The sequence below is a fragment of the Cupressus sempervirens genome, chromosome 8, assembly GCF_028749045.1.
Source record: "Cupressus sempervirens isolate cs-2001-9-10 chromosome 8, ASM2874904v1, whole genome shotgun sequence".
Classification (NCBI taxonomy): domain Eukaryota; kingdom Viridiplantae; phylum Streptophyta; class Pinopsida; order Cupressales; family Cupressaceae; genus Cupressus; species Cupressus sempervirens.
In genome coordinates, this window is record NC_143125.1 from 111246901 (window position 1) to 111271467 (window position 24567).

The 24567-nt window shown below is 37.9% G+C and overlaps 1 protein-coding gene across 7 annotated transcripts in view; it reads left to right on the top strand.

Moving 5' to 3' along the window:
* Positions 1-24567, top strand: part of EMB1417 (Pentatricopeptide repeat (PPR) superfamily protein) — a 279888-nt gene that overhangs the window by 87645 nt on the left and 167676 nt on the right. For all 7 annotated transcript variants that reach the window (XM_089796897.1, XM_089796902.1, XM_089796899.1 and 4 more), the window contains one exon: positions 16447-16545. In XM_089796897.1, coding sequence (XP_089653023.1) covers positions 16447-16545 — 99 coding nt within the window. The remainder of the gene's footprint in view (positions 1-16446; positions 16546-24567) is intronic.

The window sequence follows — 24567 nt, forward strand, 5'->3', positions numbered from 1 at the left end:
TCCTTCCTTCGTTTGGGTGGAAGTGGGATTCCCACCTTCTTGGGGTTTCTGGTTAGGTATACCCTATGATGGGTGCTTCCAAAATAGCTAATCTTTCAGTTCCTCTTACCGTACTCTCGAACAATTCCGCGACTTCACTGTCCAAGTTTTGTTCCTCCTCATCAAGAGTACGCTCTGGTTCTCGTAGTCGCTGGGCCTTGTTGTGTAGTCTATGCCTCCTCTCTTCTTGTTGGTGTACTAACAATGCCTTCCTTATGTCTTCGTCAGTGATTTTCAGCGAAACGTCCTTCTTTTGTCTCCTATTCTTGTTGGAAGGGAGGGGCATTAAAATGCAGAGGTGGTAGTTTCTTGTGTTGTTCCAAGATGTCTCCATTGAGGGTTTGTTCTACGGTTACTAGTATCTCTGGGCTCATACTCTCTTCGAGTCCTTTGATAGAACCGTTGCAATGTTTGTTGCCTTCTTTGTTCTCTCAGGTCTGCCTCTCTTTGTTCTTCCAGTGTTACCAACCTTCGTGCGAGCAGTCTTGGAAGGTTTCCTAGAAGATCATACACAATCTCATTCACCGTGAGCTTGACACATACCTTACTAGTGGGGAGAGTCCTTTTCTCTGCTTCCCGCCATACATACTTGTCAACCGCTACTTCCCACGCTTGGACAAGGACCTTTGTCAATTGATACTCTCTTGTCACTTTCTCTTCCTCAATGTCACTTTTTGTAACCATCGTCTCTTGGTCAAAGGTTTGACCCATTATACATCCATCCTTTTTCTGTCTGCCATACCCAGGGTTCTACTTAGGCAACGTCGCTAGGAATGTTTATGCCAATATAGTAGAATATTACTAGTAACATATGAAATCTCTATAGTTCATAGCATTATCAGCACATCTATCTAAGTAATTGGAATGATGCACAATTTGTAAAATATATCTTTTATTGAATGTACCAAGTCAAGTTACATACCCGTGCCAGAATAGTTTTCAAAATTTACCATACCATCCTATTCCATGGTGTACTACATATAGTGCCGGAGTTGGTTAAAATACCAACCAATTAAACTCTTGGTATAACTTCCTAACTATTACCATAGTTACACCACCCTGGGGGACGGGGGGACGGCGAAACGGGGGGACAAGTTTCCGGGACGGGGGGACAGAGGGGCCTTAATTTGGGGACGGCGGGGGGACGGTGGGGGGACGGCGGCAGGGGACAAGAGGGGTGTATATATCTATGCATATGGTATTTAAAAATGTTAGTTATGAAAATATGTATTGCAATATAGGATGTAAAGATGTAAAAGAGTGAATACTTGAAACATTGCATTGAATTGGAACATTGAACATTAAACATAAATAGTTGAATTTGCAAATAGTGAATAGCAGGATGTCCCCCATCCTCGGTGGAGGTGGTGGAATCTAGTGGCACCGCTGGGGACGGGGAGACGGAGTCCCCAAGTCTCCGGTGCGTTGAAGTCTCCGAGACGTTGGGCAAAAAGGGGGGGGACGCGTCCCCGTGTTACTATGACTATTACTTTAATTACTCAAAATGCAAATTTACCAACTAGAGTGGAGTTCGATTTCCACCTCATGGTATAAATATATTTCATATGAAGGCATTTCAAGATTACACTCTTCATGCTTACAACTCCACTTAGCATAAATATATATTTGCTTTTGATGATTGAAAAATAATTAACAATTATATTTCCCACTAATATGAATTGGCATCATGCAATAAACTCATAAATGGATATTTAATGACTTGGTCATATTATATAGATATAAATCACATCATTAATTAATTTAGACTTAATTAATGAATACGAAACCATTAATCTTTGTAATCACTAGATAACCAAGTGACTAAGTCAAACTCTGAACCTATCCAGATAGAACCTGTGCCAAAATGTCCTGCCACAAATAGTATCTAACCAAACAATGGATTACTATAAATAGTAAGTTCCTAAAAATGAAAGCTTTGTAGATGCCTCCGTGTAATGCCCCCACAATTAGGGTTATCTTGGGACAAGTAATACCTGCAAAATGATTGTTAGAATTATAACAATAACAAATTTAACTTTACTATTCTACCCTCTAATTTAATCCCGACCTTAATGACGTCTCTAGGTCAAGCTTCCTAGCCCTTAACTATTCCATCGTCTTCTTGTGGATTGTTCCTAAAAACGTTCTTCTTGGATGGGACATCCTCTATCTAGGGCCAATCACATATTCATATGTTGACATCATCAAAATATTCTAGCACATGGAGATTGTTTATTAATCCTAGTTGTGGTGGTCAGATGGGGACCTTAACGCCTCACATACCCCATGATAGAGATTCCCTTAATCTCCATGGTGTTGGTCCAATAGACTGACACAATATTATCCAAGATCCAATGTTCCTCACATAAGGAGCTATATTGATTATCATAATAGAATGTATATACATTTTTCAATAAAAAAAATCATATTATATTCATATATATAAAACAATAATAATATATCATTTGAATGGGATTCATTTTCTGTTTTTGCATCCTCACACGTTGCCACCTATAACTCCCATTCAACTACTTGCCTCTCCAACCCAAGTGATCGCAAGTAAAAATTGAATGCACATCATGTGCAACAATCTGATCAACACAATATGTATCGATGCCATCCAAATCAAGTGCTTAATGCGAACCTTGCCCTTGTATCTTCTTTTTCATGCAATTAAAGGTTGTACTGCACATGGCCAGGGTCATTCAAGCACGTTTGAGTCAAACTATTGCACTATTTTGTGTCAGTGACCTCAAAATCACGTCAATTGCAGTCAAAAATAGAAGTACTACAAGGTTGAGATGATTTGTAGTTTGCAAGCCTTTGAAGATTAGGCATTCTTGTACCATAATTTTCCCACCACAAATCTGCAGGGATAAAAATTGCCATTTATAACTTGGTAAAGTCTAACAAACTTATAGAGTGGAATAAATGGTAAAATAAAGTAACACATTTCTTACCTGGTAGCTGGGTGGCTCTCATACGAGTGCAATTAGGTGAAGAAAACAATGCCCCTCGACCTTCTTACAACTTCATAACTCATCAAGTATGAGGTCTCGAAAGTTATCATCAACTAATCTCCAAATACATGTGTCAAGGCCAACAAGAAATTCATCTGCTTTGAAGGTAGGGGAAATAAAATTGGTGTTTCAAATAGTAGGAAGCAGTATGAGTATTTGGAGTTATTTGTTCCACCTCTGATCAACTATGCACCATATGGGTTTATATTTGGTCTTTTTTGACTAATACAGATGCCAAGTTGCCTCTTTTGCATTATCCATGGCCTTGTACAGATAGTGCATGGGTTTTTTGTTATCTCCATCCACCATACGTAGAAACCTCACCAATGGTTTCGATACATAGTTATAATTGTTCCTGCCAGCAATACCTTCTTTGGGGAACTGCTGTACAGTTAAGGACAGCACTTGGGTATGAACATTGAAGTTTATTGCTGTAGATTTTTTTTGTGAAATATATTTTTTATCTACAATAAGAATCAATGAAATATTTCTGTTAACATCATTTTTTAATAATCCTGTAATGATAATTGAATGATCAGTAGTATACTAAGTTGGAAAAATGATGACATGAGAACTATTTGCAGTATCTCTTAAAAATAGTTGTAAAACATAACCAGACCAGCTTGCATGCCAAGTGTTTGTTGAATTGCCATGAAAATATCCCAAGCAAGTAACAAGGAACAAAATAGACGAGTGTGCAAAGATTGGCCAGCAAAACAGAGATTCGAATCTGAATTCAGAGTATTGAGAATGCTTACTAAATGGCGACTTGGTCTACTACTGATTGATCCATGTTGGGAGTTGCAGAGGGGTTTCAATAATTCACAATTGCAGTTGTGTTGTATAATGTGCGAAGTAGATAAATCTTCATACCCCGCTCCTATAGGTGACCTAAGATGAATGTGTTGGTTTTGTCAGTATCATATATCTATATATATGTATAAGTGCCACAATTTCCAGAAGTAGGTGTTTCCGGTGATATATGCTACCACGTCCAAATGATGGGAATGTCGCTCTATGCAAGGATAAAAGGTGTTTTCTGCGATACCCGCAATCTTTGCTTTAGGCCTGCAATATATCTTGTTATTGATGTGGTTTGTTGATGAGGATTCACCTTGACTTATATATCTGTGTAGATATCTCCGTGAATATGCTATCCAAATATTAGAGCCTCCATTTTATACCAGATATAAATTGGTTGTATATGCCAGCTGCACCAACCGTTCCTGCATTGTGCCGTACGTCTCGCTGCTGATGCTTGTGCTGTAAAAACCAGTTGCCCTCCTTCCGTCTCAGTCGGCTGCTTTCAGAATATTGGTGTGTGCACAAGTTCTCCAGGGTTTCTGTAACCCTTCGTACGGACCTCCACCTGTCTTTGATTTGTACAGATTTAATATTGGCTTTGTACGGACGTAGTATTTTCCTATACAGCTCGTACGGTCTGTAGACAACTTCCCTCGTACGGACTTGCTTTGGAGTGTTGTCTTTGTACGGATTGAGTATGGCCCCGTACGACAAAGATGGTGAGTACGGCCTTCATACATCATACGGACTATATGTAGCTTCCCTCACTTGGTGTCTTCCTTCGTATAGTCACCTGTATTGCTGCTGCTCCCTTTCGTACGACAACCTCTTCCCGTCGTATTTCACTTTGCACGGTCGCTCGTACGGCTATTGTTCCCCTTTGTATGACAAGCTCCGTACACCATACTTCCCTTGAATGCGCTCGTACGGCCCTTATGTTCTCCTTGCTTTGTTCTGGTATGGCCTCTCTCCCCAAGCCTTCAGGTACGGTTGTTTCTGGATGTATTCTAGTGATGGTGATGGTTTGGATAATCTCCCTGGTATTTCGTACGACAACCCCTTTATATGAGTTAGGGTGAAAGTTTTCTAGTTAAGCCTCTTTTTGCTTTTCTTATTTGTTTATTTCCTTCTTCCGTACTTATAAAATAGTTGGGTACCTATTTATTTCTTTCTTTATATACTTTTAACTTAGACCCTTGTACTAGGTTTTTGATGGTTTTATTATCTAGAGTAGATAACTTTATTGCCCCATTTTCTTTTATTTGTGATATTCTAAATGGTCCTAACCAACAGACTTTAAAATTTCTTGGCTTTATTTCATTTTTTCCATTGTACCTGAGTACTAGTTGTCCTTGTTTAAAATTCATCTTTTTCAAGTGTTTGTCATGCCAAAATTTCGCCTTTGCTGGGCCACCTTTGTAGTCCATTGAGCAAGCATCCTCCTTTCGTCCAGTTTTAGTAAAGTGTATAGTCTTTCCTTGAGACTCTCCTCATCGCCCAATCTATTTTGAATTGCCACTTGTAGATTTGGTACTATATGCTCTATTGGCATCACTGCTTCTTGTCCGTACATGAGGTGAAACAGAGTGTCTCTAGTAGTGGCCTTATAAGTAGTTTTGAATGCCCATACCACGACCAGAATCCATTCTTCTCAATCTTGCCCTTCCACTCCACAAGTTTTATATAGAATTGCCACTATTACATTATTCATGGCCTCTACTTGGCCATTTGCCCTTGGATAGTAGGGATTGGAAAAAGAATGAAATTTTTTATACTCACTTGTCATCATCCTGATGGTGTGATTCACAAAATGTACTCTGTCACTTGTCAATTAGAGTGGAATCCCAATTCTTGTAACTATTTGCTCATACAAAAATCTAGCCCTACTGAGAGTAGTATTGTCTGGAAGGGCCCACAGTTCTACCCATTTTGTTAGGTACTCTGTTGCCACCACTATGTATTTACACTGATGGGTTTTGCTTATAGGCAGGGGACCCACAAAGTCTAGTCCCCACTGTTCAAATAATTCCTATGGTTCAGATGGAAACAATGGCATGAAGTCCCTTTTGAGGGGTTTGCCTGCTCTCTGACAAGTGTCGCATCTTTACACCCATTCCCTCACATTTGCATGCAAAGTCGGCCATTGGAGTCCCACTAAGAACACCTTTCTTGCTGTGGTATCAGGTCCCATGTGACCTCCCACCAATCCTTCATGGGATTCTTTTAGAATTCCTGGGATTTCTTCCTCCATAAAGCATCTCCTTAGTATTCCATCCGGTCCCAATCTGTACAATATCCCTTCAATTAGCTGAAATGTGCTGCTTTTTAGGGTGATATTTCTCCTCTCGGCTGCTGGCATTTCTCTTGGGAAGTTCGCTGTTGATAAGTATTGTCCAATTTTTTCGTAAAATTTAGGTAACACAACAATTTGGAATAGGTGTGCATCTCGAAAATCCTCATTCAACCTACTGCCTGAGGCTTCTCTTGATTTGATTCTTGACAATTGGTCAGTAATTACATGGGGTTTTCCTAGTTGGACTATGATTTTGAATGTAAAGTCTTGTAACAGAATTAGCCACCTGCTTACTCTATCTTGAATCACTGACTTGTTTACTAAGTGCATTAGTGCCTGGTGGTCAACAAAAAAAGTAAAGGGAGTAGCTAATAAGTAATGTCTTAACTTCTGCACTGCATACACCATACCTAATGCTTCCCTCTCGGTGGTACTGTAGTTACACTCTGCTTTCGAGAGAAACCTTCTTGCAAAATACACGGGGCGATCAAGTCCTTCCTTCCCAATTTGTGTCAGAGTGGCACCTATTGCATAATTGGATGTGTCAACATGGACACCGAACTCTTTGTTCCAGTCGAGACATATTAGGATAGGGGCCCCAACTAATCTTTTCTTCAGTTCTTGGAAGGCATCCTCTTGTTCTTCCTTCCACCCAAACTGCTCTCTTTTCTTGTTTAATTTTTCTAGGGGCAATGATACTTCCTCAAATCCTTTTACAAACCTTTTGTAGTATCCTACATGGCCGAGGAAGGATTTGACACCTGTTACATCTGACGGAGCTTCCATTTACAAACCCACCTTGATTTTGTCAAGATCTATCTTCAATTCTTCTTTGCAAACGATATGTCCAAGAAGTCTACTGTGTGGAAGCATAAACTTGCATTTTTTCAGAATGAGTGCCAGCCTTTCTCGTCGACATTTCTCCATGCATTCTTCAATAATTTTGAGGTATTGCTCCTTCCCACTAGAAACCGGCCAGTCATCCAAGAAGGCCTTGAAATTTCCCATTGACATACCATCGAAGATATGTAGTATGATTCTCTGGAACATGGTTGGTGCATTGCACAGCCCAATGAACATCTTATTATAGGCATATACCCCATCTTCAACCACAAATGTAGTTTTTAGCTTATCTTCCTTTGCAATGCTAATCTAATTGTACCCTGAGAACTCGTCCATGAAGGAATACATCTCATGGCTGGCTACCTCCTCCGAAATGCTACCATTAAACGAAATGGGGAATGGTTCCTTTACCATTACTGCATTTGAACATTTGAAATCCACACATAGCTGAATTTGGGTGCCATCCTTCTTTAGTGATATGGCTATAGGAGATACCCATTCACTTGTTTGTCCTTTGAATATTATCTGTGCTTTCAACATCTCTGTAATTCCTTCCTCGACCCTCGCTGCATAGTTCTTAATCATTTTGTAAGGTTGTTTTTGCACTAGTCTTGCTCCAGGTACCAATGGAATCCGATGGACACACAACTCTGGGGGTACTCCTTCCAAGTCCTTGTACGTCCAGGCAAAGATGTCCTTATACTCTAGAAAGATTCTAAAAGATGGCACCTTTAACATTGGATCCCAATCATCCCCTGTTAGAATCTATTTGGGTTGATCCTCTTCCCCGTGGTTTAAAGTCTGGAGTTTGGTCTCCTTGTATTCCACCTCTTTTTTAAAGATGTGTGTAGGTGACTTGTTGAGGGTTGCCACACCTTCCTTATACTCTGTGTACCCCTCTGGGTATCTTTCTTCTGACTCAGAATCTCGTATTTGCAGCATATTACATTCTGTGCGGAAAACTTCATAGTCTCCCATCTACTGATGGAATAATACCTTAAGGGAACTTGTGTTGTCGTCTGAGCATTCCACTAATTTGAGTACTCCTTCCTCGTCTGGTTCCATCCTTTCATAGTCTTCCCCCTCCGAGTCTGTTCCCAGATCTTGACTTATTGACTAGTTCTTGAGATCTATGATGTACTTTCTTCCTTTGGACTCAATAGGTAGGGTGTTTTGATTCCAATTATGGGTGGCTTTTGTTATAACCAATCATCCTCTTACTAATAAAGCATCGTACCCTTTCTTCTCTACAGTTATGACCACAAAATCAAGAAAAAAATTCTTGAGTACGGACTATGACTTTTTGTCCCATTAAGGTTCCTATACTCTTGATTTTGTGTTGGTCGGCTCCCACTAATTGAAATGTTGGTGGCCAGAGTGTGGGTTTTCCTACTGCTTTCCACATTTCTTCAGATAAAACATTTACATTGGAACCTCCATCAACAATAGTATTTGAAAGTTTTCACCCTAGTATCTCCATTTCTACTATGGCTAGTGTTCTCCCCATACCTATAGTGAACAGGGTATTGTTTTTTGTCTGTGCTTCTCCTTCTCTTTTTTAGAAGTTGCCCCTCCTAGGCTTACCCCTTGTGTTAATGCTACCTGCAACTAGGGTAATGTTTTTAATAAATCAATGATTTTCACTGTAATTGTGGTTTCCCGTTGACGCAGTGCAAGGTAGGAGAATCTGCAAAGGAGATGTCCAAAGCCTCAGCAAATAACCACACAACAAAAACAAGCAGCTAGAAGAATGCAAGATTTCATACCAAATCACAACTCTTTCTTCATAAAATAACTGATGCATGCAATATGCCTAGCTGTAAGGCCTTCCTTATTAGGGCAAAAAACAAACAACAATTACAATATTAGTTCTGCAAGATCCCACAAGATCTAACTTACAATCACAATCTCAGCTAGTCTAGATCCACAACTGGATAAGAATACCAAGAAGAATCCACACTTGTTCCCTCTTGTTCACCAAGCAAGCAACCCTTTGATCTTCAAGCCGCAGCTACTAGCCCTTCAAGGTTCTCATCCTCTTCTCCAAGATGGATCCTCCTAACAATGATGATACCTAAAGACTCTACCACAAGTTGGCCCAGTTATTACAAACTAAATTAAATTCCTCATATTAGATATATGTTGAGCCACAAGTTGGCTACAACAAAAATTAAATACCCCTACATAAATTAAATGACAAGGTCGTCTCACAGACAACTCAACACCAACAAGAACCAAGACCAAGCCGAGTGTCAGAAAGACCAACTCGAGCATCAACAAATTCCTAAGCATTGCCAAGCTCCCAGAGCATGTCGAGCTCCATAGTGTCTGCCAAACACCAGTATCTGCCAAGATTAACAATTTAAGCCAAATCCCTCCAAACATGCAGGATTGCAAGCAAGCCCAAGATGCTCCTGCATCACCAGTACTTGCCTCACAATATTCAGTACACCCCTAGCTGAAGTAGGTTTATCTCGCCTTGTCTTCCCTTCCTCTCCCATGCTATCTTGAATGTCCTTCGCTTCCTGAAATCTTTCTGTCTCCGTAGTAGCATTTGGATAGGCTAGTTTATGGCTTGCATCCTTGTAACCGCGAGGATTTCACTTTTTGGTTCTTCAATGTCTAACATATTTACCCCCTTTTGTCTAGTGCAATTTGCATCTTCATGATTGCTTGGCCCACACCATTTACACAACATTCCTCGATTCTGTCCTCCTCCATTTTGGCAATCTCGCGCAAAATGTCCCTATTCATTGCATCTCCTACATTGGATCATAGGCCTCCCCTTAAAATCATACTGGATTGCGTCAGGGTGTGTTGTTATTGCTGCTGTTGTTGCTATTATTATTACTTCCTCTTTTGTTATTTCTGTATCCTCCTGGTGAGGCTTCCATATTTGCATTCTTTGGAGGGGTGGGGGTTGGTGTAGATTGCTTTCCTTGGGTGAGGAAAACTTGAGTGCTTTGCGTTTTTAAATTGTAGGGACAATATTTAATTGCGTGACCCTGCACCTGACAAATCTCACAAAATGCTTTCTGTGGACATGCTCCTTTTGCATGGCCTTCTTTTTCATAGTTGGTGCACCAAAGCTCCCTCCCTTTCTTTTTATCTTCCTTATTCCCTGTCACTTCCTTAATTAATCACCTCAGGTCTTTTCTTAGGGCTTGGATGGTTTTAGATTCATCTTCACTTTCTTCTAAACTTTCACTTGTGTTTCCATGCCTTCTTGCCTTGGAAGTTTTTCTCACACTTTCTATGTCCATTGGGTGAGTATGCGCATCCCCAAAGGTTAATGGTGGGACTATTTTTATCTTTAACCTAAGGGATGGTGTTAATCCTTCAATGAATTATCTTTTCCTTAGTTCATTCGTAGGCTTGTCAAGTTTTCACTTTAAGTCAGAAATTTAATGATTTTGAGCAATTTATTACCTTGCCACTTTAGTAAGGTCCAAAAATGGGCCGCTTATAAGATAAGATAACTTTATTAATGTCCAACAAGAGACCATCAAGGGTCTAAGGGACTGGAAGAAGTCAAGGCAACAACTAGCAATAGAAGCACAAAATGGTGTTTGTGGAAAGTACTAGCAAGAAAGCAAAGAACAAAGCATCAAAAGACTCAATACTCCTTACAAGTGAGAAGTAGCCCAGAACCGTGGGATATGGTTTGGGACAAGGTCGTGTCCTAGACTGCCTCAAAGAGCCGCCAGAGAGAGGGTGAAAATGCCAAATGTGGCCTCTGCGGGGTCTCATAGATCTAGTGTGAATTGAAGGAGGCCCAAGTGACTACTTCTAGCCTTGGGTAGGAGACACATGCATGAAGGAGGTAATGAGCTGGTCCAAATTCGTATGGATTCTGAGGTAGAGGGCTAGTCATTGACGATCAATGTATTTGAAAAATGAGGAAATGGATCTACACTCTCTAAACAAGCAGTCGAACCTCCCCTCCATCTCCTAATATATAGGGCAACTGAAAATGAAACAAGTCTCCATTTCTACCTCCCCTAAGGGGCAAAGGTGGAAAATCTTGACATCTCTATCAATTTGGTGGTTAGTCTATATAGTAAACTGATGAGAGCCCACTCTAAAAGATCCCAAAGAAATGTTGAGGCCGTGAGTCCAGTGGCAATTGAGGTACGAAGGGCGCACAATAGCCCCGTCCTGAATATCCATGAAGTGCTTAGCATAGAAGGCCATTGTTGGGTGTACTCCATTTTGTGGCAATGTATTGTCTGTAGATGTCGACCCTGATGTGCTCATTCAGCTCCGACTCAAACCCTACCGAAGGTGAAGGAGGAGAGAAGGGGCATCTAGGAAGAATTGGAAGGGGGAAACCAATTCATCGCAATCCCAATTGAACTAAGAAGAGCAAAGGCTTGGTTAAACCAAGAGTGAGTTTTGCCAGCACGTTCAGAGCCCACTATTACCACAGAAGAACAATAGACCATTTAAGAATTCTTGAGATGACGCTCTATGTAGCTTTGAAGTCGATGAAGAAACCAAACCAAATCAAATATGGTCTCGAGCTTGAAAGGACGAGCTCGAATCTTGGCCAAGATGATAATGTGAGGAGTGGACCGATGACATTTGACTATGTGCCAAAGGAGGGTCTGGACTCTCTCAACCGAAGCACAATTGGACTCTAGGAGAGGGTGCCCCCACACAATAGAGTGGGACAATGCAGTTAGTTTGACCAAGTTGTCCAAAAGGGACATCTTGGTCGTGGTATCCTGGAAGTGATGTTCGAAGCATTGTCTCTCAAGCTTAGCCAAGGAATTGAGTTCCTTATTAACCCTGAGCTGCATGACTTATCTCATGCTAAAACAGGGTCTAAAGAACTTAACCCCCAGATAACTATTGGAGGATGTGATCTCTGTCTCACCCTAAAAGTAAAAGTGGATTTGCGAGGTCTTCGAATAATTGAAGGCCATCACTTGGGTCTTGCCCAAGCTCACAACTAGCTGCCGTGAGTCACAAAAGGAGGCCAACCCATCAATGAGCTGTTGGAGCCCCTTCGAGGAAGAAACCAAAAGAGCCACATTGTCAACAGAGAGTAAAACAAAGATCAAGACCTCGTGTAAGTAGCAACAATCCCCAGGGAGCGATAAGTCCTAGACAAAGGCCTCAAGCTTGTCAATGTAGATGCCAAAAAGAGTAGGGGAGAGAGGGCAACCTTGCTTCACCCTAACAGTACTTAGATTAGGGTTTGCAAAACCTTGTAGGGTCTTGAACCTGGACACAACACACTCGTAAAGCCTCATGAGTCATGATAACCGTCAAAAGAGTCTTAGAAACCCCAATGTCCCTAACCTGCTAGTAGAGAGTTTTTCGAGGAACAGAGTCAAAAACTTTGTGGAAGTCTACAAAGCAACAATAGAATTTCGCAAAGTGGTACTGAGCCCTAATGATAGTCCGCAGTGTTAGAATATGGTCTATGGTCTTAAAGTTTGTGCGGTAGCCCAAGAGTGTCACCAATCAAGTTACCTGGTAAGATAGTGTTCAACATAGTAGTGTAGAGTTCGGCAAAAGTATGCCCAATCATAATGGTCCTATAGTTGCTAGTGTCTAAGACTGACTTGGTCTTATGGATCAGATAGATGAGATGTTGTGATCAAGAGGTAGGAAAGCCAATACAAACTACTCTATTAAAGAGCACAGTGAGAAAAGAACCCAAAACCATAATACAAAGCTTAAAGATGTGCGCTTTGAACCCTTTCTCATTAGCTGTCCTACTACTGTTCATTTATCTGACTGCCTCACTAATGTTGGAGAAAGTAAAAAAGTGTAATAACCCCAAACGGTTATAACTTCATCAAACACCAAATTCTTTTATAATACAGTTGTTTGACATTACATCAAACACTTTGAAAGCAAGGTTTGGTACCACTGTAATGAGCCCTATTGGCTCTCAAGCAATTTGTGCCAAAGAAATGATTTTTTGTTTTTTGTTTTTGAGGTTTTGCAATTTATGATACAACAATATAGTAGAAAAATAAATGATATTACAATAATAATTTCAACTCAAATATTTGGATATTACATAGGGAATATACAGTTGAAAATTCCAAATTTTAATATCAACTTAGATACTGAGTATTTTCACAAAATACCAACAACCCAGTTGATAAAATATTCCCTATTATTTAAATTAACAATATCCAGAAAAATTAGAAGTTACAATCCATGAATTGACAGGTGAGACATGCCTTAGAATCCTTTGAAATGAAGTCTAGCAGCAGCAAAAGAAGTCTCCAACAAACAAATGCAACTGCTGATATGGCAAAAGCTGCTCCCAAAGTGTAGATAGAAAATAATGCCTGGCAGCAAATATAAATGGGTGCTCAACCAACTCCAAACTAACCAACACCCAATCGCTTCTCGGCAACAGTAATAATAGTATAAGAAGATGCCAAATTCCAAATTCCCAACACCACAGTATCTCCCAACCATAGTGTATACAACAATGGAGATGAAGACCAATTCTCAAAAAACTAATTCACAGAACCTTAGCTGTGAATTATAGTGAACCTCTCAAGAACAAACCCTTATACTTTAGCAAGGGCACAGAAAAAATCAGACTTAAGAAACGTCACAAAGACGAAAATGCAAAATAAGATAATCAAATAATTGGATGCTTTTCTTATCAAATGTCCTCATATTTATAATCTCTAGATGACACCAGTTTCCAAAAGAACTCCATTTACACAACATTAAAATATAATAAAGTGCCATTAATATAATTTATTAATTGCTTTTGGCTCCAAAAATGACCTTTTCCACCATAACTTAATATTTTGACATGCAAGGCCACTGTTTCTTGTTGCTACAATTTAAAACTTTTCGTCCTGGTTCCAATGAGCTATGATACTTATCTGACCAACCAACAACACCAACCAAAATAACAACCTCAGCATATTTAGATGAATAATAATAATTCACCCGTCTTGTGAAAACAACTAAACAAGCATCATAATCGAAATCTGATAACACCAAAGTGATCCTGATGATGAAAGATGATGAATGAACTTGACGGGGTGACTTACTATAAATAGACACTCCCTCCAAGATTCTTGGAGCCCAACCTAGAAGCCTAAAGTAAAAAACTAAGAGCATCGCACAACTCCTCTAACTCAACTGAGCTCATCGGAACCAATAGTTTGACTTACTATAAATAGTAAGTCCCTCAAATGGAGCCAAAACACACCATAGGTTGCTGAAAATCCAGAACCCCACAACTAAGACCCTCAAATCCCATTGTCTCACGAGGGTAGCGATGGTGAATTGACCAAGCTAATTGCAAGAACCTGCTAAAAATGGGGGACATTACAAAAGGTGGCAATGAGGTGACGGGAGGGGGGGTTAAGGTGGAAAGGGGGCTGGTCGGGGATCTCATAGAGAGTAGAGGTGTGAGAAATGAGGGAGTTGTGGTCTAGGGTGGAGGGTGGGGGAGGGTAGTGAGGGAACATGGTGCTCTAGAAGAGCTTTAGAGAGTGCAGGAGATTATAGTGGGAGAGTATAGTGTGTAGCAAGTTTTTGAGTACTATGTTATCAATCTTCAATTTATCTACCCTATTGAGAAGTTCCTGTAAAATTGAGATTCAGAAAGAGTGTTGTGATGGTATGTTTTGTGGCGAGTTGGCAGCAACTTGTAGACCTATGAGCTAGAAACACCTAGTCAATCATCATCCCTACTGCAAGGTGCCGAAACAAACATGCAAAACTAAGTCTGCAACCGGTTTGTACTAGTGTAGTTGGCTCGAATAGTAGACCAATATTGTGAACGTGCAGAATGGTGGCTGGAAACGACAAATCCTCTCGAAAAAACACAAACACAATCACCACCATGAAAAGAACAAGCTGCAAGTGTAGGCAGGGTGAGGAGCATGAAAAAGGGCCGTTAGAACAAGGTGCTTAGATCAACCAGAGCCAACAAAACTTGTAACCATGACACATGAGTTGAACGACAACAATAGGCAATGACCATTTAGTCATAGACACTGAAAACACCGAAGAAAATGAAAGCTTGAAGAAACTCAGAGACAACCCGCAGAAACTTAATAAACCCGCACGAAATGGAAGTTAGAAAGGGGGGAGTAATGTACAAGCAGAGGCTGCATTGAAAGGAGCGTTAGGACTAAAAACACTTAAAACAAACAAACCCCTCAGATGCGGGAAGTAGGATAGAAACCTCACCGAAAGCTGACATTGAGCACAAACAAAACGCGAATATAGACACCCAAATCACTTCTAAACGCACATGCAAAACATGAAAAAAAAAGCTACTATCCTTGAGCATTCCTTGAAGTTGTGAATATAATAAGTAAAAATGCTACTAGTAGACAAGCTTAGGAAAATAGCTTGAGTGATATCTAGTTGGATGATCCAGATTGGTTCAAACCTCATTCAAAATTTTTACTCCAAATTTTAGCATCAATTGCCAAAGAACCTTGTGAGAAGGAGGGGACAATTACTTCTCCGGGGGCATTTCCAAGGTTGTGTTTGATACCTAGGAAGTTAATTGTACCACAACAACAAAGATTGCACACAATTAAATAGGATAGCTGAAAAGAGATAAAGCTCAAGTCAAATAGAAAATAAGAGAAATGATAATCAAAGGAATTCATACTGTTTTATAAAACTGAAAAATTCTATTAGTAGGCTTGGCATTTAGGGGGAGATATTATCACAACTTTGATAAGACTTATCAACTGCCTTAATCTCTTGAAATGAGATTCACATGGAACTAATAACATGGATCCTTCTAGAAAATTAAATCACATTGTCAAGGCTTTGTTATATAGTTTAAGGCTTTATACTTAAAATGACGATATTAATGACTTGCCTTGAAATTAAACAAATCCAAAATATCTTAAGGGGCTGTAGTGGGAGATTCTATTCTTGCTAGAGGCAAGACAAACATGGCTTGCTAATAGTTTTATAGAAAGATCTAGGCGACAATTATGCCATGAATAGTTAAATAAGACTTTTGTTAGTTAATAAAACATTGTTCCGAAGGGGTGTTAGTTGTGTCGTCAATTGGTGACAAGTGGAGACTTAACCAACTGTATCGAGTCTATTTGTATGGAATTTGGAATAGTGAGGGTGTGGTTACTGTTGTAACTATTATTCTATGAAACATAAATCATGCAGTCATTTATGCTATAATGTGATTCTATGTTACTCATGCTATTGCTGTATTTAATTTCTCTGGTATTATGCAGTTTTGTTGAATCTATTTATATTGTGCAACTTCTCTTAACTTGGGCCTCTAACAAATTGATAAAATGACTAATGTACAGAAAAAATGTTGTTATCAGAAGATTTATTGTTTATTGAATTATTCAATCTTATATTGGTGCATAAATTTTTTGTTGTTGAAATCTTTTAATTTGAGAATTACTTATCTGCTTTATAACAATTAATCAAAAGTTGAAACTTTATTATTGGCAGGTGTGTTTTGCAAAAGGGCCAAGGCCAAGGAAACCTCGAGTATGGAAAACAAGGAAAAGGATAGGTAGTGTATCGAAATCAGCAAAACTTGTTCAAAATGTGAGTTCTCTCTTTCATCCGCATTGGTATATATACTCATTATACCATAATACACATTATATGCCCTTATATGCAAGCAAGGAGAACAATTATCTCAGATTGAATCACAACATTAGCTTGCATAAAATGCATTGTTATCACTAAAGAGCTCCTGAGAAACCTTAAATCTTATAAAATATATCAACAAAATTGTGATTCCTGAAACTTTGCTCTATGATGCACATTTTTGAAGATCTTCTGAAGTATTATAAATGTAGACTGAATTTCTCTCAGATTTTGGCTAATGAATACCTTTTATATTTCAAAATAGAATGGTTACTAATCGCTGTTTTGTTATATGCAGATTTATATCAGAAAATGTGGATCTTGTAATATTCCCATCATAAAATAAATAAATAATCAAAGCTTTGTTTATGGGCCGATTGATTTAGTGTATCTCGAACCCTTTTTTTTTTTTGTTTCCATAGGTGTTGTTGTCAGCTATCTTTGTAAACTCTCGAGAGTTCCTCCTAAGGGTATTTAAGTACAACATGTAAGTAGTACTTATGCGGTTTGGATTATTTTTATTGTACTACAATCCCTGTTGGAATTCTATATGGGTCACCATTTCGGAAGTGGAAGATCTTCCCTACTTGGCTTTTCTGGTTTTGGTGGGATTCAACCCTCACCCTATTCCGTCTGTGTATTATTTGGCTTGAATCAGGCAAGTCTGAGTGCCTTACTTTGTTTGCAACTATATGTTTTACTTGGCGATAGCTTGATAATTTTGGAGAATCTACATCTATCTTAACTCTAGCGTTGAGTTATTGATTTTTCATTCTTCCCGCATCCAGCATACTGTACGACATCTTTCTGTTGCATAACTTACCCTCATATCTACCATGTGATAGATCCCATAACATCATACGCCAACAATTACATCAATAGTATGACCATAGTCGTTACCATATACCGTACGGACAAGCTCCTTCGAACTTTCGACACTCACCACAGAACTCCCCACATTCACCGTACGAACCACTTGGTCTCACTGCACGAAATCCCATATCCATCCTATTCCCCGCCTGGCATCACCATATGCCCCCAGCCATTGTTGTACGAACACCTCCAACAACATCCATATCGTACAACCATTGACTTCCTTACGACTTGTAATCACCGTACGACCATCTCCTATACCCCTTCTTTTGCCTCCGTGCAAACATCCAACATTCACGTGTAGACTTTGGCTCCCTATCGTGTAGCCTTAGGCTTTCTTCCATGCGGCCTTTGGTTTCCTTTCGAAATTACTTCCGTAGGCACCGAAGTGGTTATAGTGCTATTAGAGCGATTGCCTTCGATTTGAGATCCCTCGGGAAGAGATTGCCTTCGGGTTGAGGTCCCCTTCTGCAAGACATTGTCTTCGAGTCGAGTTCTCCTTCAAATTGAGATTGCCTTCGAGTAAAGATTGCCGTTGGCTGAAATCACGTCCGGAACATTACAATAATGCCAACAGACTCCTTGCTCTAAAGAGCCATATGAATCACATAACCATGAACAAAGGAGATTTCGTCAAGGCATACTTCATGAGAATCATAGAGCTAGGGGATCAACTGTCAACAGTTGGGTACGAAATTGGTAGCAAATAGTTAACAATAATAGCTTTAGGTGGCCTACCAAATTCACAGGAGTCATTTCTTCAAGTTATAAGTGCAATATTAAAACTCTCAAAATTTGATTGGTTAAGATCTAATTGTCTACAGGAAGAAACCAGTGAAGAAGTAACAATCGGGGATGATTTTGCACATGCAGTAAAAGGGATTGGAACGTGCACCATCAAATTGAAATCTGGGATCTCTATTCAACTCACTGGGGTGTTATATGTACTATTAATTAAGAGGAACTTAGTGTCGATATCTTCCCTTGAAGATAACGGGTATAGGGTAACCTTCATGGATGGGAAAGTTCTGGCATGGCCAAAGAACATCATAAAAAAAAACTCAAACTATAGGCACGAGACTAGGATACCTATACAAACTTTGTATTGAAACAAATCAAGCCCTTATTCATGACTTATGAGACTTTTGACTCGAATGAATCTAGCATCAAAGACTAGGACATTAATTTTCGTGCCCTAACCTCAATGGAAAAATTGGTAACAGGACTACCCAAACTAAATCAAACTCATAATGGGGCATGCAAAGGGTGTGCCTTAGGGGAAAACACCAAGGGAACTTTTCAAAATAGTGTGAGTAGAACCAAAAACATATTAGAATTAGTCTATTTTGACTTATGTGTGGACCCATATTTGTACCCTCCAATGGAAGATTCCTATACTATGTAATTTTTGTGGATGATTTCTCCAGAAAGACCTAGATATATTTCCTTAAGTGTAAAGAGTTCGAAAAAATCCTTCAAAGATTCAAGAAAGCTCTAACATAAAACTCTTTCTGAAAGAAAATTAAAATACTGAGAATAGAGAATGGGAAAGAATACACCTCAGAAATTGTTAAATAATTTTTTTGTTAATGTTGGGATTAAAAGGGAGTTTACTCTACTCTATAATCCCCAACATAATGGTTTTGCTGAGAGGAAAAATAGAACTATTGCAGTGGTTGCTAAAGCAATGTTGTATGACCAAAACATAGAATTTGTATTTTGGGCAGAAGCATCTAGAACACCTGTTTACATTCAAAATAGATGCCCCCATTCACATCTTGATAACAAAACTCTTAAGAGTCTTTTATTGGTGTAAAACCTGACATAAGCCACCTAAGAATATTTAGTTGTCCTATTTACATTTATGTGCCTAAAGAGAAGATGTCAAAACTAGAACCTTCTGGAAAGAAAGGAATTTTTGTAGGCTATAGTAAAACCTCAAAGGCCTACAAAATACACATACCTGGATAGAGACAAATAGAACTGAGCAGAGATGTCATCTTTGAGGAGGACAGTGCCTTCAAGAGGGCAAAGAGCTCTAATGCGATAGAAATTCAGGATGCGCCTAAAGATATGGAGGAGGATCCCGCTCTTGAGTTTCAAAGGGAGTATCCAGAAGAAACCATAAATGAAGACCAGATTGCTCGTGAGTTTTAGAGGGAGTATCAAGAGGATAATCAAAATAATAAAAAAAGAGACCACTTTGGGCCAGAAAAATGATTGAGAAAGCTGAAAATTATGCAGCACCCAAAGCAACCTTTAGAGAAAGTAAGTGGCTCAACAGATTCTCAAGTTATGTTGCCTTAATGAGCGAAATCATTAACTTTGAACCTACTAGTGTAATAGAGGCTCTCAAGCATCAAGTATGGAAAGATTCTATAACAGAGGTGTTGTCCTGCATTTTGTCACCACAAAATGTATGTAACAGTACGAAACTTTTTCAAATTAGTTTCGCATTTCTCTGAGTTTATTTCATTATTTAATTGGTTAGTATTGATAAACCAATCGGTACCAATTGATACAATGAATATTTTTATTAAGGCCTTCGTCAAGTCTTTTTTGTTTTTCTTTTTGTCAAGCCTTTGCTTGATTTTTGAAGCCTTCAAAGTCCGTTTTTTGCTTTTGAGTTTGGGTTTGTTTGTTTTAGTCCTTTGGTTTTGCTCATGTCATGCCTTTCGTTTTCCCCTTCGATTCGGTCTAACTTAGAGGTCAATCGGAGTTGTCAATCAAGAGATATGGTCATTTTAATGCCTCAAAAGTGGACATTTTAGGTGCAATAGCACGAATTAAAAAAATGATGTTATATTTTCATTTGACATTCACTTTTTCAAAAATATAACATTTTACTCACTTTTTGTTATGTTTTTAAGTTACTTTATCTTTTAAATTTATAACTTAAGGTGACTATAGTGCACTTTATGTTATAATTTTAAGTTGAGTTACTTTTTAATTTTTCACTTAAAGTGACTATAGAACTATATAGTTACTTTTTAAATTTTTGATTTTTAAATCAAATACTTATATAAATGTGACTTTAATATAATGTTTATGTATTATATTGATTAATATGATGCATAAATATTATTTTTGACCCATATTGTTGACATTTTTATAAAATAAGTGAAATGCATAACTTAAAAGCCTAAAAGTGGACATTTCATGTGCATATGCATGTAAAAAACTATGAAAAGTGGAAACTTTTCATGCTAATGCATATAAAAACTCATTTTGAAGACCTTTTTCATGCCATTACATCACATGCTTGTAAAAGTGGACCTTTTTGATGCAATGACATGAAAAGTTGAGTTTTCATGCTTGTGCATGAAAAAGGTGAAAAATATGTTTATAAAATATGTAAGTGACTCCAAAAAGTGAGATTGGAGACTTGCACATTTTAAAATATGTAATGGGCTTCAAAAAGTGAGATTATGTCTCAAGACATATTTTGAAACATGTAATGGACTCTAAAAGGTCCTCTTTTGCCTTCCAACATGTTTTAAAATATGTAATGAACATAAAAATGTCCTATTATGTGAAGAAAACATGTTCTTACTCCAAAAACCTCCTATTTTGATCATAACTTTTAATTTTCTCTATGGACTTAGATGAAATCAGTTGCATTCAAAACATTTTGGAGAGGTGATCATTTTGCCCTCATCAAAAATCAGTTTATTGCACTCAAAAATGTGTTCAAAACTCCCAAGCAAGGGCACGATTTTGCGAAAAACTCCATAAATCTTCAAATTTGGAACATGTTTTTGCTTGGAATCAAATCGTTTTGACCTTATTTTCTGATTTCATTAGATTGTGATCATTATTTTGGTGTTAAAACACCAAATTGTTTTTGCTTAGAATGCCTAGAAAATTGGGGTTTTAATCCACTTTTATGTGTTTTAAAGCAACTTTTTTTGCATTTGGATCCATGTATATCCATTTGGAGAAGTCGTTTTTGTATTCACAAGTCAAAAATGACTGAAAAACATGCAGTTTTTGGCCACGTTTTTGCAAAAACGGCCCAGATTTTTGAATAAAAAAGTCATGTTTTTGTTTAAAAAATTCAAAAAATTGCATTTTCAACCCATACATTTGATCAAAAGGGATTGTTTTTGAGTTTTAAATGCATGATATTGTCTTTGGAGACTATTTATTTGGCACTTTCATGTCAAATCCGACAATTGAATGTCCATTACATGCAAGTGCGGAAAAAGTTAAAAGATTGTTTGAAAATCCGGATTTAAGGGAGAATTTGTCTTAAGTCCATAAAACTTGCTATTTTGGCTCTTTCTCCTTCATTTTTGGCACTTTATCTTCATGTAAGTGGACCTTTTCTTTCATGCATTTTAATTCAAGCTTATTTTTGCTGATTTTATGCATGAAATCGTTGAATGGATGCCATTTGTAAGAATCTTTGCCTTAGAATGTGCACTTTTCCTTTAAATATGAATTTCTTCTTCATTTTTATGTTTTTGGTTTTTCCCCAAGTTCCAAATTTGAATTTCATCTTTGGAGTGCATTGCATCTTGACATGTTTTGAGTTGTTTCCAAATGTATGTTTTTCTTTTGTGTTTGTTTTTATGTTTTGCTTGTTTGCATTTCGGTTTTTTCTTCATTTGGAAGAAATTGCAAGTTCTTTCCCAAGAACTTGAGCACGTTTCATTTCACTCCACTTTCCATTTCCATGTCACAACACTTCATCTCTCACTCAATGAAATCCATTTTTCGTGCAGTGACATCTTGAAAGCCCAAGTCACTTTTTGAAAATCGGCAATCTCCATTTACACGCATTCTCGTGCGCCAAGCACTTTACTTAAAAAAAAAAGGGAGTTAAAGGTGCTGATGGAAAGTTGTTTCGAGTGTACATCCGAACATCGTCAAGAAGGTTTTCAAAGTGTCAAAGACTCCAGTTTGTGCTGATCTACAAAGGAGAATTTACAACAACTTGAGCGAGAAAAGATGGATTACATCAAGTTTCCACATGATAATGGACAATTCATCAAAGAGAGCTAGAGGTTATCAAAATACGCAACACTATGGTTATGAACGTGAATGCAGCAATACAAGGTACAAGAACTCCCAATCTTGTTATCATCTGGGATTGCATCGTCAAGTACAAGGCCCTTCAGAATTGTTCTTTTCTCTTCCGTCTTCTTTCTTCTTCTTTCATGTTTGTAGTTGGAGAAGATGCATTACATGAAAAAGTGTAATTACATGTAATGCGAGTTACATGTATGTAAAACGATGTAATGCGAGTTGCACGTGCAATTGCATGTAACCCTTTATTTTCTGTAGTTAGACTTCGTCAAAGTTGGTTGAGTTGCTCCCACTTTTTCCTCCCCCTTTTTCTCAACTTCTTTGCCTATATAAAGGAGTGCCCCCCTCATTTTAAAATCATCATTATCTTTATGCAGGAGAGCTCTGGAGAAATTGTGCCAATAGAACTCTGTTTGTGTAGCACTATTTTGAGAGAAAGTGAATACAAAGGAGCATTTGAGACTTAACTTTGATTAAGTGAAATTGTCACTTGTATGAATTGTAAGCTTTGTCTTTAATTCATTTAAGTTACCTTTGATTCGTACTATCTTTTGTCATTGATATTGTATCTAGTGATTGATAGAAAAGAGTTAAGAAACAATTGAATCCCGAGCTTTGACTAGGAACAATTGTGAAAATCCATAGCTATTAGCCTTGTCTGTAGCTTGGGTGTTCATCTTGATTCGCAAAATAGTTAGATTGTTCTTATTTTTAGGAGTCTTTGTGCCCTAATTGTAGAGATTTTACTATATAGAAGTACAACAGGACTTAGAGCCAAACTAGTACATTTTAGCTAGCCTTTGAGTTAGTTAAAATCTATCGGTATCACTGTTTCCAGCTCGTGATAGAAGTGTAATTAGAGATTCACCTTGCCCATTATTCACCTTACGAATAAGTAGATCCTTTCTTAAAAGTTAAGAAGAAAGGATAATAGTAACACCCTCTTTATAAATCTCTCAATTTCTTGCTTACTTTGAGTTGATCCAAGGAACAGTGAGAAGGGGGAGCCTTCCCTTTAAGGTAGGAGAGACTTTGTCTCACATGTTGTGGCTGGTCATTCTATTTTGCGATTGAATTTTTACCCAAAACTGTCGATTGCAAAATATCCACCCAACAAAAGGAGTATCAATTCATTTAAAAAAAATGTTGTATGGGATATACCTAGACCTAAAGAGAAATATGTTGTCTCTTCCAAATGGCTCTTCAAAATCAAACATGCTGAGATGGTAGTATAGAGAAACACAAAACACATTTTGTTGCCAAAGGGTTTGTTGTCCTGCATTTTGTTACCACAAAATGTAGGTAACAGTACGAAACTTTTTCAAATTAGTTTCGCATTTCTCTGAGTTTAGTTCATTATTTAATTAGTTAGTATTGATCAACCAATCGGTACCAATTGATATAATGAATCTTTTTAGTGAAGGCCTTCATTGTCTGTTCTTTGCTTTTGAGTTTGCGTTTGTTTGTTTTTAGTCCTTTGGTTTTGCTCATGTCATGCTTTTCGTTTTTCCCTTCGATTCGGTCTAACCTAGAGGTCAGTCGGAGTTGTCAGTCAAGAGTTATGCCCATTTTAGTGGTTCAAAAGGGGACCTTTTGGGTGCAACAACACGAATTAAAAATATGATGTTATATTTTCAATTTGACTTTCACTTTTTGAAAAATATATAACTTATATTCACTTTTTGTTAATGTTTTTAAGTTACTTTAAACTTTTAACTTAAATGACTATAGTGCACTCTATGTTATAATTTTAAGCTAAGTTACTTTTTAATGCTGATAGGCATTCTATAATGGTAGAATGGGGAGTGGGATGGTGTAAGCGTGTTAATGTTAACTTTTATTTTTTAGGTTAAATTTGACAACCATCTACATGTCAAAAGTTTAAATCTTATTATAAATAGAATATACTTTTAAAAATAATTTAATAAATACCACATAAAATATCCGTTCAAATAATAATATTTGGATATATAAATTATCCATTTTTTAAGAAATTAAAATAAAAAGTTTAAGTTAGTAAAAAACTAAATAAATGGAGATAAAAGAAATATAAATTATTTTAGATATAGTAAA